Source organism: Crotalus tigris, unplaced genomic scaffold (genome assembly GCF_016545835.1).
Source record: "Crotalus tigris isolate CLP2741 ecotype Arizona unplaced genomic scaffold, ASM1654583v1 scf7180000024167.7108832, whole genome shotgun sequence".
Classification (NCBI taxonomy): Eukaryota; Metazoa; Chordata; class Lepidosauria; order Squamata; family Viperidae; genus Crotalus; species Crotalus tigris.
The window spans coordinates 3,123,008-3,138,234 of NW_024100417.1; the positions used below are offsets into that span (position 1 = coordinate 3,123,008).

Sequence of the window (15,227 nt, forward strand, 5' to 3'; positions counted from 1 at the left end):
ATCCTTAAGTGTTGTGAACTGTGTCATTTCTGCTGATTGCTCAGATAAAATTAAAGAGCTTTCTCTGCAATACATCATACTATTAAGTCAAGTATCTCCCAGACTTACTTATAGTAAAATTTGTTTTACCTTTCTCTAAAGATAAGTTATACTGTTTGCCCCATGATGCTTTGCAGACTTTTGCATGTTTACTTGGAAGCAATTCCTATGGAAATAATCCCCATTTTCTGCAACGGCTATTTACTTTCAGAGAAGCATGCGTGCTGAAATCATGTTTTTAAACACAGGAAGACTAAATGCTATGCTCTGTTCTGCCTTCAGTTAGCTTCCCTGCTTAGCATAAGAGGATAGTTTTTACTGTACATATAAGAAGATCTGCTGGATCCTACATTTGGTCTGTTGCACACATTTGCCTGTTTTGCCACTGAATGCACATGCCAATTCTGTCATGCCTAAACATACAGTAGAAGTGCACTATTTTATTCCACAGTATGGAGTATATTCATGATTTGTGAATTTCTATTTAGGACTTTTTATTTTGTGTGCTATTTTTTTAAGCAGTATAATTATATTCATAGGACAAACATAACAGTACTGTATATGTTAACCAGACCAACATAACAGCCGTTGCATCTAAGAGAAAGTTATATGTGTTAACCATTGTCATCTGCTCCTTACAGTTGGCTGTTGCATTTTTGCTTTCTTCGTGGGTCTGATCTTTGTGCAACGCTCAGGCAACTATTTCGTCACCATGTTTGATGATTACTCTGCAACACTGCCACTCACTCTTGTGGTAATCCTGGAGAACATTACTGTGGCTTGGATTTACGGTACCAAGAAGTAAGCGTTCTTTCAAAAGGAATCAGTGGAACTGATGTTCTTATATTTCTTCCTTCTTTTACTCCTTTGCTTCTAAAACCACTTTTTATACGATGACTTTACTTGATTGTGAAAACCTCAGATTTCTTGATTTTTCTTTATTTTTTTTAGTGCCAGCAAAATTTCACAATTGAATTTCTCCATCCAGTGTGAAATAAAAAGACAGAATCTGGCATTTGTGCTTCACCTGTTTGCTTTCTTCCTTCTCCCTTTTTAGATTCATGCAAGAATTAACAGAAATGCTGGGTTTCCGGCCTTCCAGCTATTATTTTTATACATGGAAGTACATTTCACCCATCTGTATGGCTGGCCTGATGACAGCCAGTATAATTCAGCTAGCAGTCAATCCACCAGGTTATAGTGCCTGGATAAGAGAAGAGGTGAGTCTGCATAAATTACACCTCAAGATTTTCAAATCCATAAACTGGGCATCAGCGTGAAAGTGATCCATTTTATTTGCATAGGCTGCTGTATATCAGCAGCATGACTGATATCTGCATGACAATATGTAATAAAGCCACCGATTCTTCAGTGCAGATGAAGTTATGTAAATACTAGATCAGGCCCATATACATTAAGCCAAAGGGAACTCTTGTTCTAAAAGCAGTATGCTGATTGTACATTAGAGGTCCAAAGAACTGTGATATTTTCTTCCTGCTTCATTTAATCCTTCAAGATGACACAATTTTTATATATCACAGTCTCATATGCTTTAAAATAAAGTAATCCAGAATTATGTTTTGACAGGGGACTACGAAGATTCTGACTGAAAAATGATTTAAGCATTTATTCCTTTTGCAGGAAATTCCTAGATTATGAAAGTAGTGAAAACAGCCATTTGTTTCATATCATTTTTCAAACAAAAGCGACTTGGTTGAGTTGGGTGGCAATTGTAATCAAATAAATAAATAAATTCCCACTCATCAACAATAGGCAAGGATTGTACATATAGAATAAAGGCTTTTATCCTGCCAGTCATAGCTGACTTTAGACTACTAGAATTGTATTTTTATATTCTCTCAGGTGTAAGCTGCCTAAAGTGAATAGTGAATAAGAAGCAGACAAATTGTTGACACAGAAAAGGAAGAAATTACTTATATGAAATAAAGAGAAAGGGAAATTGTTTAGTGGTAGCAGTTTAATTCTTCTAAACATCTCCTTTCAAAGTGTGTTCCTTCCCTAAAAGGTGATGGATAAGGAATGGTTTTATGTTTGCCTCAGTTTCAAAGAACTGCTAAGCTAATTAATTTGAGAAATGTGTGTATAATACCAAAAATATATGCTAAATCTCACTGTTCCCGTTTCGTTTTCCAGGCGGCAGAGAAATTTCTCTTTTACCCTAAATGGGCAATGGGCATACTTGTGTCTCTGATCATCTTGGCCATCCTTCCTCTGCCAGTGGTCTTTATCCTCCGCCAATTCCACCTGGTGTCAGATGGTTCTAATGTTCTGTCTGTCACATACAAAAAGGGGCGCATGATGAAGGACATATCCAACTTGGAAGACAATGATGAGACCCGTTTCATCTTGAGCAAAGTTCCTAGTGAAACCCCTTCTCCAATGCCTGTACATCGCTCTTATCTGGGCCCTGGGAGCACGTCCCCAATGGAAATGAGCAATGTTGCTAATGGACGCTACAGCAGTGGGTACCTCATGGATACCACTCCTGAATCTGAACTGTGACCATCGACCAGTAGCCTTCCCCTACTTTCTGGGTAAAAGAGAAGATAGTCCTTCAGGAGGACATCTATGCTTTAAAAAAAAAAAACCCCTTCCTGTCATGCATAGCAACCAGAGGTAGATGATACCAAGTGTAAAAGGTGAGAAGGAAAGTTGCTTTCCTTCTGGTGCTCTCCAAATGAAATACCAGAATTTTCCTCAGTGAATAATAGTAGTCATAGGACATTGCAATAAATCTTATGGTCAAAAGGGAAATTTTAGCTAATTGGTATTGAAAAACACAGATAACCTGTTTCAAGAAATCTAAGATTGGGGGAGAGAGATGGAATAAGGAAACAGCCAAAACAAAAACAAGAAGCAGCTAGTTCCTTGACTCTCTCTCTCTCTTTCTCTGTCCCTTACTTTTAATTAGGAGAAGAGGCTTTTGTCCCATTTGCTGAATAACTACCACTATTCATAGCACAAGATTTAAAAAGACTAATAGCCCAATATGGATTCTACGAGGACGTTTCTGGTTTTACACTTTGACCGTATCCAATTTGCACAGTCTTAGTGAAGAGGTCTTACAACTCTTGACTAAGATACATTTTATGTAGACAGCACATTAGAATGCTTGCCGTTGCATTATGTGAGATTGGTGATATTATTTCTGAAGATGGATCAAAAACTGAAGGGTGTTTTGTTTCAGTGAAGTTGGCCATGGTATGCATGCTGCTGAGACTCACAGTGTTCCTCTATCACAAATTCATGTTTGTGCCATGTGTGTCAGTCAGAACCAAAACTTAGCTCTATCAGTGTAGTTTTCCAGAATTCAGGATGTTGTTCCTGACATTATTTACACAACAGTAATTAAATGTTGACATATAGGACATAGTAAGAACTATTCCAGTAGCCGCTCTTTTCTATAATAGAGATGGAGAGAATAAGTAGCTCCCCAGGCTGTTGTTAGATTTCATTGGCATCAGCTAGGAAGGCTAATGATAAGGAATGCAGGGAACTGCAGTGCAACATCTGCAGGGCTTCAGGTTCTCTACTCCTGTTATATGGGGCCACTAAATATAAGGAAGGAATTTCCTATATTATAATTTTGAAAGGAGTGACAAGCACATTAAAAAAACATTGATAGCACATTTCCTTCAACATAGCACATGTGAATTATGTCCTCCAGCCGGGATTAGTGTAGCGGGATTATCAAACTTTCTAAACAACGTTTTATATTTTATATCTAAGATAATTTAGATGTTTTCTTCAGACTGTTGCCTCTATTTTCTTTAACTGCAGTGAGGAAGATAACTGCACATATATCACAGTATCAGATATTGATAGAATTGATAAGATTACTAAAGTCTAGTGGCAGAGTTCTTGCCTCCCACTCAGTCACATTCAGTTGGTGATTCAAACAAGCAGTGCCAATTTTTAAAACCAATTTTAAAATATTCTCTTCCTCCTCCTCCAAAATTGTACAATTTATCTGTGAGAGTTTATGAAGTTGTTCAGGTAAACCATATAATTAATGAACATTTTAAATGGCTTCCCTCTCCCCCTTTCATTTCATCCTTCTCTAGTTTTGGTATTTAAATATTCCCTTACTTGCAACTTGTGGACTGAAGTACCACCAAGTCTGTTTTTTTTAAATAGTAAATAATACATATTGATAGGAATAGTAGTAGCTGTAAATCATTTGCAGAAGATGCTTTAAGAGTTCATATGTAGAGAGTTGAGTGGCTAGATCTTGACTAGATGTCTGCAATGGTACAAAAGATTTATAGAAGCTACTTTAAATGTGTTTACTGGGATTGCCTCTCTATGGCCAGCTGTTTATTAGTTTCTGAGACTAATATTATGCATAATTTTTTAGCAGTAAACAACAACAAAAAAGAAAAAGAAAATCTTATGCTTTGAACATTGTTGAGAGCCTGAATCTGCTGGAATATTAATCACCAATAATACTTTTAAAGTTGTGTCCAGGGCATTATGGGAAATTAAAAAGGTGATTGGTCAATGGATAGTACTTATATTTTCAGAATATTGCTGCCTGCCACTATTAGTTGAGGCTGATTTTTATTCTGCTTTAAATATACAATATAACTTTACAAAGTGGTGGAATAGAGAAATAGGGTTTGAATTTGTGTTTGGCATAAATCAACAATTAAACAGAAGCCAAGATCTAGTGTCCTAACTCCACTTAATTCTGTTCATTGGGTTTCCAGAACACAACGTAGCCCAACACTGAACAGTATATCACAATGCATTAAATTAATGTCAGGAATCCCAATTATCCAGGATGTATTCATTATGCAATAGTGAAAAACAACTAGTTTATTCCCATAGAGGCAAGGAAGTGTCAGTGAGGAAATGTCAAGATGTCAATAAAATGATAAAGAATGCCCTACTTTCCAGAGACTTAGCATTTTTACAGTCTTTCTACAATGTTTTCTGATGATTTGGTTTGCCAGTACCTCTGCATTCCATTTCAGCAGACAATGGATTCTCTTTTTGTTCTTAGGGTTCAGATTTGACTTCAGACTACTCAGGTAACCTGGAGAAATATGCATAATTATACTTTGATGTCTCCCTTTCCACATGCTACATTATTTAACTAAGCCTTCTTATGATATATTATAATCTGAATAAACAATGGAGGTAGCTAAGTTCTTATTTCAGTCAGTTTCTGACCTTTTTTAGTCCAGTGATGAAGTATCACATTACTATACAAGTTATTTTATTTGTGTTCTGTAAAAGCAGCAATTTTGCATAAAGAAAAAGAAAAGAAGCCATTTTCTGTGATAGTTCTACATGTTTCCTAGTCAGAAATAAATCTTTTGGATGTGAGTCAATATAATTCCACTGGAATCAATTAAACTAAATTACTGCTATTGGAAATATGGTCCAACTGCTACAGATGAAAGGATTATAGAATTGGGATGGACTTCATAAATAGGAGTGCGTGCCTTTGAGATAAGGTGAGCACCAAGTCTGATCAATGCTTACTATCGGTCATTCTGATGATGGGAATTGGAGTTCACATATATCTGAAGATTCATATTTTTTTATATATATATATAGGAAACCTAGTATCTCAGCACCAGCAGTAATCTGCTATGAAGTCTCTCTTAAAAATCTTTAATAAGAGAATCCACCACCTTCCAGGCCATGCATTGGCTTACTCTGCCAATGGGTCTTTTCTAATTCTTAATCTGCTCTTTCCTCTTTTTTAAAATCAATCTGTTCATTTAGATCCAATATATAGAAGAGGAAAAAGCACATTAGTTTACCACCTGTATGACAGCCCTTGAAATATCTGAAGTTGTGGTTATCTCTTGATCATTTCTTTAAGTAAGCCACTTGCTAAAGAAACAAATGGGTGCCAGTGTGTGGCACTGTTTTTCCATTTCCACTACAAGGCTGGCCAATATACGCCAACATCCCTTCACTCAGTTATGCAGATATATTACAACAGGCCAACAATATGAATAAAATAGTATGCAGAAGCATTTTAAGACTACAGGAACATTTTTTACTCTTCCAGGTATTATCATGTTAACATTTCCCTACATAGTTTTATATTCTAAAACATGAAAAGTTGAAAGAAGAGAAGACAACAGAAAAACTTGATTCAAAGCGGTTAATGATCAGAAGGATAAGAATTATGGCAGCTTATGTTTTTGATGATCATATACCCTGATTTGGTGATTATGACACTTGTACAATGAATGTTAAGAAAGCAGGTGGGGTTTTTTTGTTGTTACTTCAGGCCTAACTAATTTTTACACATGACTATGTGCTGTAGAGTTTTGCATGCTTTGAAAAAGATTTGAATGAAGTGCCAAGAAAGAGGTAAAAGCTGAATATCTTTATTCTATTTCTTAAAACAGCCCCAGCTTTTTTAGGCCCCTAGATAAGTTTAAAGAACAGCATCTTTCTTCAGGTTCATGCAGAGAGCTGAAAAAGCCGGGCTGCTTTAATTATAGTAGTGTACTGATTTAGAGCACTTGTATCCAATTTTTTTAAAGCCTGCACAGCTCTACAGACATTAGAAATATAGTTAGGGAAGTTTATTTTCAGGATACAAAGAAAACCACTTCAGAAAGACTGGTTAAGATAGAGTAATTATGCTGGAATCAATTAATTAGAAGCATGCTGCAGTTAAAGATAGTTCAGAGTGGATTTTCTCTTGGAAACATTTTTTGTGATGACTGTTTTAGAAATTATTAAGAGTATTAGTTGGTTATGATGTAAAAGACAATCAAGAGTGGGCTTGTAGGTTTCATTAAGCCTTCTTACTTTTGCTTCCTTATACTACAGACACTGACAGCTCTAGGACAAAGGTTCTTTTCAGAATAGTGTTATAATGAATTGGTTTCAGCAGATTTTTGTTTCCTGCTCTTTAATTCCTCTTCTGACTTCTCTGGATATTCTTGACAAGACTATAAGCAGAGATCATGTGAGCTTGTGATATGAACAATTAAATGGACTGTTTTCATTTTTATAAAGAGATTGTAAACGGTACATTTTAAAGCGAAGGAGATACCACTTGATTTTTGATGGTTTCAATTTGTGAGTCATGAAAAAGGAATGAATCAAGTAGGGATAAAAAAAAAAATCTCTGCTAGAAGGTTCCATTTCTTTTTTTATTTATCTTTTGATAGCTTTTTTCCCCCTGTGGACTCCCTTAAGGAAAAAAATATATAGCCCAGCCCCTATGATCTAGAGATCATGCAAAATGTGAAAAGGCAATCATTGAAGAAGCTAATTGCTGAATACAGAGTTTCCTCTTCCTGTCCATATTGTTCTCTCCTGAAGACTTCTTCTTTTGCTCAGAAGGAAGTTATCAAAGATTCCCAGAATTCTTGATTTGTTCTGGGCACCTTGGGACACGTTTGAACTGCCATTGGACAAACTGAGCTAATTCCATGTAATGCCCCTTGACTGGCTTCTCAAGGAAAAGATTTTCCACAATGGATCCATGGCAATTCCTTCCTTCTTTTGTGTGTGTGTGGGGGGGGAGGGGGGGTAGGAATAGTGGCAGTGGGAAGGCAAAGAAACATATATTGTTTGTTTGTACATAATATATATATATATAAAGAGAGAAGAAAATAATCTATAGATTCTATTTCTATTGTATATTTATTCTGTAAATATTGGTGTAAATTCTGTTAAATGAGAAACATATTCCAAAGTGATCAGTGAACTATTTTCATTCTCAGTGCTGTACAGATATATTTTATTGTACATTTGATATATTTATAATTTTTTAGTGTCTGATTAGTGACCACATCCTGCTGAGCTGCCCGTGGGGCGGGAGGGAGGGGGTGGCGCACAAAAGGGCACTTCTGTCATTATTTCTGTGAAAATATGTAACAGTATTTCATTGTGGCATTTTGCTAAGCAGCAACTGAGGTGTGATGGGAATAAGTGTTAGATGCCTTGAGCAACTGATCCATTGAGTCTCTCTGTGTTAAGACTCATATCTGCTGTTGTGCTTATCTTTGTTCTACTAGAGTTAGTTTTCTTCCTATAATATAATCTGTTTCAAGGCCATTCTGTTGCTTTTGTATGGATATTCTGTGTCTGTGGACTTGGACCAAGGTAGATGTCTGGCTTATTTTACCAGGAATATTACCAAAGCACTACATTAATCTGTGTCCTGTATACAACTATATTGCCAATAGAATGAGCCCAAAATATGGTCATGTACTGTATGCTGCTAAACTAAAACACAGAAAAGGATAGTGGTGGGTGGGGACATCGTCTTCTGTCAGCGTAGAATAATGTGTAGGGCCTGTTGCTTAACAGATGTAGGATCATATATGCCCAATCTTTGTAAAACAAATAGCCAATAGAAGATAATAAATATGCTATATCCCTGCTCACTTGATTGAATGAGCCTCTCCAGCTTGATGCCTTCTGGATTTATCAGAGTTAAATTGCTGTAATCTCAACCAACATTGAACCAACCAATCTCAAAGCTGGAAATTATGGAAAGGGAGATTTAATCCAAGTAGAGGGCTCAAAAGCAGACTATTTTCTTTCATTTATCACTGGGCTACCCCTTAGCTAAGATCTTATCTAGCCACTTAGGATAGGCAAAAAAATTTATAGCACAAACTACAGCTTTTGTAAATACTAGTATCTAGAAGAGAAATATAACTCATCTGGAACATGTCTGATAAAGAATGAGCCCAATAGTCTTAAGAAAATGCTTTTAGCGCCAATACTGCTACTGATTTTATGTGCTTCCAAAGAAGGAGACCATGAGAAGATTGAAATGGCAGGCAACTTCATGGAGGTTCTCCATAAGATTCCAGGAATGAAGCAAGGTCTTTACAGTTTAAAACTCTTGTCTGAAACAGTATGCTATACAGTACATTTCTTATATCTTGGTCCAAACTCAAATCTTATCTAAGACATATAACTACATGTCGTAGTCTCTAAATTTTGCGGGCTTCCACTTTGATCAGCCTTTCCAGCATTGGAAAGATGTAGTTTTCTTATCAAAAATACGCGGACATTGTAAACCACCCAAAATATGCTGTAAAGCATTATGGGATAGTATTTAAGTCTAAGTGCTATTGCTATCTGGAAGCATGAGTTGCTTGAACCATACTCATGCTTAAGGTCAAAATGGATCCTATAACTACTCCTGGCTCACCTATGACATCATAAATTGAGTCCAACTTTCTGCCAACATGAGTTGATCCTTCTAGTCAATGAGTCAATGCTGCCAAGATATACTTCACTCTGGGTTCTAAAAAAAACTTATAAAGTAAACAATGAATGAAGATATGATGAATCCCAGTATGATGATATGTGGTTAGATTATTATGAGGTGAAATGGAATTATTATGAAAAAATATAGCAAGGAAGGGATGGCAATATTATCTGTCTGATTCTACGCAAATATAGGCATGCTTAGTTACCATATATGACCATGAGATGGCAGCATAGAAACTTTTCTTGCCATCTATAAACCATCTAAATTTTGTTGCTCTAATCTTAAATGTGCATCAGATTATTCTGTAAAACAAAAACACAGTGGGATTATTCTAAAGACAGCACCATTGAACATTAATGGCAGCTTTTGAAATTAGCTCAGCCTTTCTCCTGATAGTACCCTTTAGATGAGATGTGACTGCAGCTACTAGATTCTGCAAGCCACCACACTGTAAGCTGAGTTAGTTTAAGATGGTTAGTATTTTCAGACCCAAATGTTATCAGTCTGAAATTTTAACCTCAGAACTGAGTCTGGCGCTCATCAGTTCTACAATAATTCTATTCTGGATATTCTTTTACCAGTTGGTCCTTTGTGCTTTGCCTCAATGTTCTAATATTCCAGTCAGCCTCACTGACTGTAATCTTGAAATTAAGCATTGCTTTCAGATTACTGAAACATTCTGCAGTTTTTACAAAACATCTAGCAAGAAAAAAATACTCAACAATATAGCAGGAAGTCAAACGGTGAACCTACATTCTTATTGCATAATCTTCCCATACAGCTCAGGTGGCTTTATGAAGAATATTTTTAACCTACCAAATTTTACTAGGCATTCTTTTTATAGTATTGAATGTTAGGCTTTTTAAAGTGCTACTGGGTTCTGTAGGCAGCTACAAGTGGTACCTACCATAAGCCTGTAGTAATATTTAACTCTATGGTATAATTTCTCGGCTCCCACCAAGAAATTTCCATCAACCCGCTATAGTCCATAGCCTTGTGTCATACAGTATATAGACTATAACATAGAGTATATCAGACATAGAGAATTAAGGGGGGGGGAAACCTTTTTTTTAAACAAAGGAAGTCTCACATATGTCATCTTCATTTACAATAAAAAAACTACAATATTATTGAAACTGCTGCCAGAAGAAACTTTGATTGCCTAAATCGACTGATGTCATTCAAAATATCTTTGGGACAGAATAAATATACACTGATTTTACAGTAATCCAGAAAGATGGGGAAGAATTAATTAAATGCTATATTAACTCTATATTAATGCTAACTCTATCTCGTGGGGAAAGAGTTAGGATGAGGATAGTGTAGATCAGGGATAGTCAACCTTGGCTCTTTTATGAATCGTGGACTTTTAACTCCCAGAATTCCTGAGCCAGGAATCTGGTGTAGATTTAAATTTATCTTGCTGTACTGGATTAGCTGGTTCCCAAATTTGCCTCTTGAATCCATGCTAAGAAGGTCTGTGCATGAAATGAGGATGCTGAACTTGTGGGGGGAGGCTGCTGAGTTTTCTGAATTGCCTGCATAGAAAAAATGAGAAAGCCTATGGCTGATGAAACTAGATTGGGGGTGGGGGTGAATGGGAAGCACAATTTGTAGTGACTTATCTCATATACACCATAGCCAGTGTAACTATTATCCCAAGCACCCTGTGTCAGCAGGAGAATTATGTTGTATGGGAGAAATACTGTAACAACCCACAGCAGCCTGCAATTAAAAGAGTTTCTTCTTTACCTTGCATTGTCTTCTGGGCTTTTTTTTTTCCTGTGTGTCCCTTGTTTCAAAAGGCTTAGGGACAATATTCACAGGTTCTTGATATAGTGTGGAGTGCCAAGAAAGTTTCAGTGGTGTGTTTCTTCTATCCAAGGTATAAATTAAAGTTGGTTACCCACTCATCAACCCAATCTCAGGAAGCCCATTTGCTTCCACATTATACTATCCACTTTGGCTTACATGAATGTACCTGACTGTTTCAAAGATATCTCTAAAGAAGCCTTTTCCATCTAAGTGTCTTTCCAGAATAATCAGTGGTTGGCCCAGTGGCTGGGAACCATGGAGGGCATTTAGTTGTACACATGTGCCTTACTAATGGACCTCTATGTTGGTAGAAAACCATTTTGCCCTCCCACATCAGAAGGAAGATACTATTCATTCAATTTCCTTCATAAGTGGCATCTGAGATGAGTAGATTAAGATTCTGCAACTAGTAAGTATGAGAGGCTGGGAAAAGACCCTACCAGGGGGTGGATAGCAGCAATGTACATAAACCTTGATGACAGCTGCCCCATGTGTCTACTTCTGTTCCCCTCTGGATGTTGTACTACTATCTTGAATAGAGAGCAGGATTTGTTCTGAGTGCCTCATATAGGTAGCAATGCTAGGTAATTGCCTAAAATAAAGTTGTATAGGCTCAGACTGCACAGCCTGGAAAATGTGATACCATTCTGAGATGTAAATAACCACAAGATGTCTCTCTGCTCCCAGGATGTTGATCAAAGCTCCAACAAAGCTTGTTGATTTTATTCTTTTCTAATTGTAGTTTTGTGTCTTTGGCATAAAAAATGAAAAAGACCATGTATTTTGTAACAGAAGAGGAGCAAATTTTCTCCAAGATATTCCAATGTTCTGTTGAAGAGCTTTAAGACAATTAACAACAAAGCAACAATTAGCAACAAAGATTATTAGGGTGCTAAAGACTAAAATATATGAACAACGTTGCAACAATATCTGGTCTAGTGAAAAGAAGGTCTGGGTGACATGATAACAGTATTCCAATATTTGAGGGGCTGCCACAAAGAAGAGGGGTGAAGCTATTCTCCAAAGACCTGAAGGCAGGACAAGAAGCAATGGATGGAAACTAATCAAAGAAAGAAGCAACCTAGAACTAAGGAGAAATTTCCTGACAGTGAGAACAATTAACCAGTGGAATGGCTTGTCTTCAGGCGTTGTGGGTGCTCAATCGCTGGAGTTTTTAAGAAGAGATTGGAAAGCCACTTAGCCAGCCAGCCTTGTTCTTCTCAAGGATAATTCTGTCTATTTCCCTTTTAGTATTTTTCATTCCTTATTTGCCAACATTTTGTAACTAATTAATATATGCAATTTTTGTTGGGTTAATTCCTCCCTAAGGCATTTTTTTCACCCATACACACAGAAAAAGAAACTTTTTGTATTGATGCAAAACTGGGGTACCTTACATTTGTGCATGGAATTTGCATTGATAGGATCCTAGTTGATAGGATGTTTGATAATCACTTATATCCTCTACAGCAGAAGAGAACCTCAGAAGTTTTTAGGAATTAGATCTGGGACTGTTACTGTTGTTCCTCAGCATCTGCTGCTTGAAGCAGTTATATTGATTTGCTGATCAGGAGGGATGGCCCTGACTACCAACATTTTGCTTCGATTAAAATCTTTCCTGCTCAGATTAATATGTTTGTCTGCTGTTCTGCTTCCAGAAGCCTATCTCAGAAAACAAAAGAGGTGTTGTTCTAGAATCTTTAGTCTTTGACAAGAAATGCCGTATATACAATCTGACGTGTAAGAAAGAGGATGCACCTGTGAGATTTCAGGAAAAGATTAAGGTTTTTTATGGAGCTGCTAATAGGGGTGACTTGCATCCTCATGGACCCTCCTAATAACCTTTTCCTGTTCAGATCAAGATTGAGGTGCAGCTCTACAAGATAACAATCTAAAGCCCAGGGAGTTCAATTTCACATACTGCTAAAGTACCCAAAGTCCTCTCCTGCTGAGACTCTTCCAAACAACCTCCTTTATGACACAAAATAAACTAATAGGAGACAGGTGGGCAGGTAAACAATTGTAGCAAATCTTTACTGTTAGGACAAATATGATATCAGAGCCAATTGAAACAGGGAGAAAAACAAGCCAATGGGAGAGACTGCAAGAACCTAAGACTTTGGATGGTTCTCTTGGCCTCCCATAGTGATATATTCCTGCCTAATTTGAGACAAAAAAGCTCTGGATTCTACTCTATCCAGGCCAGTGTTTCTCAGACTCAGCAACACTAACACATGTGGACTTCAACTCCCAGAATATTCCAGCCAGCAGAACACCCCACAGCAGGCTGGAGAAATCTGGGAACTGAGGTCCACAGATCTTAAAGTTGCCAAGTTTGAGAAACTCTGGTCTAGGCACTCAGTCACATCTTAGAATAATTACATAGAAATAACCAGACTGGCAGCAGCAACAGAGAAAGCTTGTTTTCTCCTGGCTAAGTGGGACATATTTAACATTTCAGGATTTGTTTATATTTCCGAAGATTAGTCAAGCAATAATGGTATTTTTGATGGATCTGTGCTTAATCACTATCATCCCAATCTTTTCTACCCCAATAATCCTTTCATTTTATTAATCCTCTTCAGCCACAGCATGTCTCAACAGAATTTTTCTCATTACATATACCTAGGCTATTTCTTACTGACTTTTTTAATTATAGCCTTAAATAAACCTACTTGCTCCCATGAGGCAAATAAATTCTCCAGTGTCAGTGATGTGAAGTTGATTAAAAAGATGAAAAGTTCCTCAATTTGATCTCAATTTTTGAAATTCATGTCCCCTTATTAATATTAAACTTCAAAAGACAGATTACAAGTAGTCCTCGGCTTACAACAGTTCATTCAGTGACTGTTCAAAGTCACAGTGGCACTGAAAAAAGTGATTTATGACCATTTTTCATAGTTACAACCCTTGTAGCATTTCCACGATCACTTGATCAAAATTCAATAGCTTGGCAACTGATTCATACTTATGAACATTGCTGCGCCCCAAGGTCATGTGATCCCCTTTTGCCATCTTTTGATAAGCAAAGTCAATGGGGAAGCCAGATTCACTTAACAACCAGGTTACTAGCTTATCAACTGTAGGGATTCACTTAACAACTGTGGCAAGAAAGGTCGTAAAAAGTGGCAAAACTCACTTAACAAATGTCTCACTTAACAACAGAAATGTTGGGCTCAATTGTGGTTGTAAGTCAAGGACTACCTATACTTATTGAGGTGAGTATCAATCTAAAGTTCATATAATTCTGTATCTAAAATTTAGCATATGTATACAAGCTGAACATTCTACTTTTCAAAATAAATAATCAAATGTAGTATTATTCATTGACTTAGAACGACAAAAAGTAACTTATGGTAGTTCCCTGTAATAATTAAATTAATTGATCTGAAATGTTGCAGCTGATAGCTAGCTATGGCCAACCTCAAATCAGACACCATATAATCAGGAGGTGATGCTAGATGTTATGTGGCTACATCTTATGTGGTTGCTCAAAGTATATAGAAAGGAATCAGTCATTGGGTCTCTGCACTTCAGAGCTGCTTTGGGTTAATCCAAATGATGAACTAGTTTAAGATACTGTTCTGGACACAGTTCATCCAATTCAAAGTTTTCAATTTGCCTATATACCATCAACCATGGAATACCATACTCCAGTGTTTCTCAGCATTTGGAAAGTTCAAAATGCTTAGACTTAAACTTATAATTGCCAAGATTTAGAAACACTGCCATATCGTATTGCTTTTTACCCAAACCAGAGAAATCACTGAGTAATTGGGCCTCTCTAATACCAAGCATGGGTTATCTCAAATCATGCACTCACAGGTCCAGGAGAATAAATATTAATGTGATGGGACTCATTAAAAAAAACACATCAAACAAAGTTGGGTATACATTGAGCCAGTTAGTTCTGGAAAATAACTATCTATGACAGATAAGCTCAATGCCCAAATAACACATTCTTTTATAACACCTATTCATAATACAAGCTATCCTGCACTATTGCATACTTGCAACTCACCACAAGGAAAAATAGTTCCAGCTTTATGGGCCAGCACATTTTAAGCAACACATCAATTCTTAGGGGGAAGGATGAAATGGGTTCACACCAAGGATGATATGCTCCCAGTACATATTA

The 15,227-nt window shown here is 36.8% G+C and overlaps 1 protein-coding gene across 3 annotated transcripts in view; it reads left to right on the forward strand.

Annotated features, from left to right (window-relative positions):
* The window catches only part of SLC6A17 (solute carrier family 6 member 17), a 42,469-nt gene extending 31,439 nt beyond the window's left edge, over positions 1 to 11,030 (forward strand). For all 3 annotated transcript variants that reach the window (XM_039323110.1, XM_039323109.1, XM_039323111.1), the window contains 3 exons: positions 681 to 840; positions 1,097 to 1,259; positions 2,194 to 11,030. In XM_039323110.1, coding sequence (XP_039179044.1) covers positions 681 to 840; positions 1,097 to 1,259; positions 2,194 to 2,562 — 692 coding nt within the window. In that variant the 3' untranslated portion in view covers positions 2,563 to 11,030. The remainder of the gene's footprint in view (positions 1 to 680; positions 841 to 1,096; positions 1,260 to 2,193) is intronic.
* The last annotated feature ends 4,197 nt before the right edge of the window (positions 11,031 to 15,227 follow it).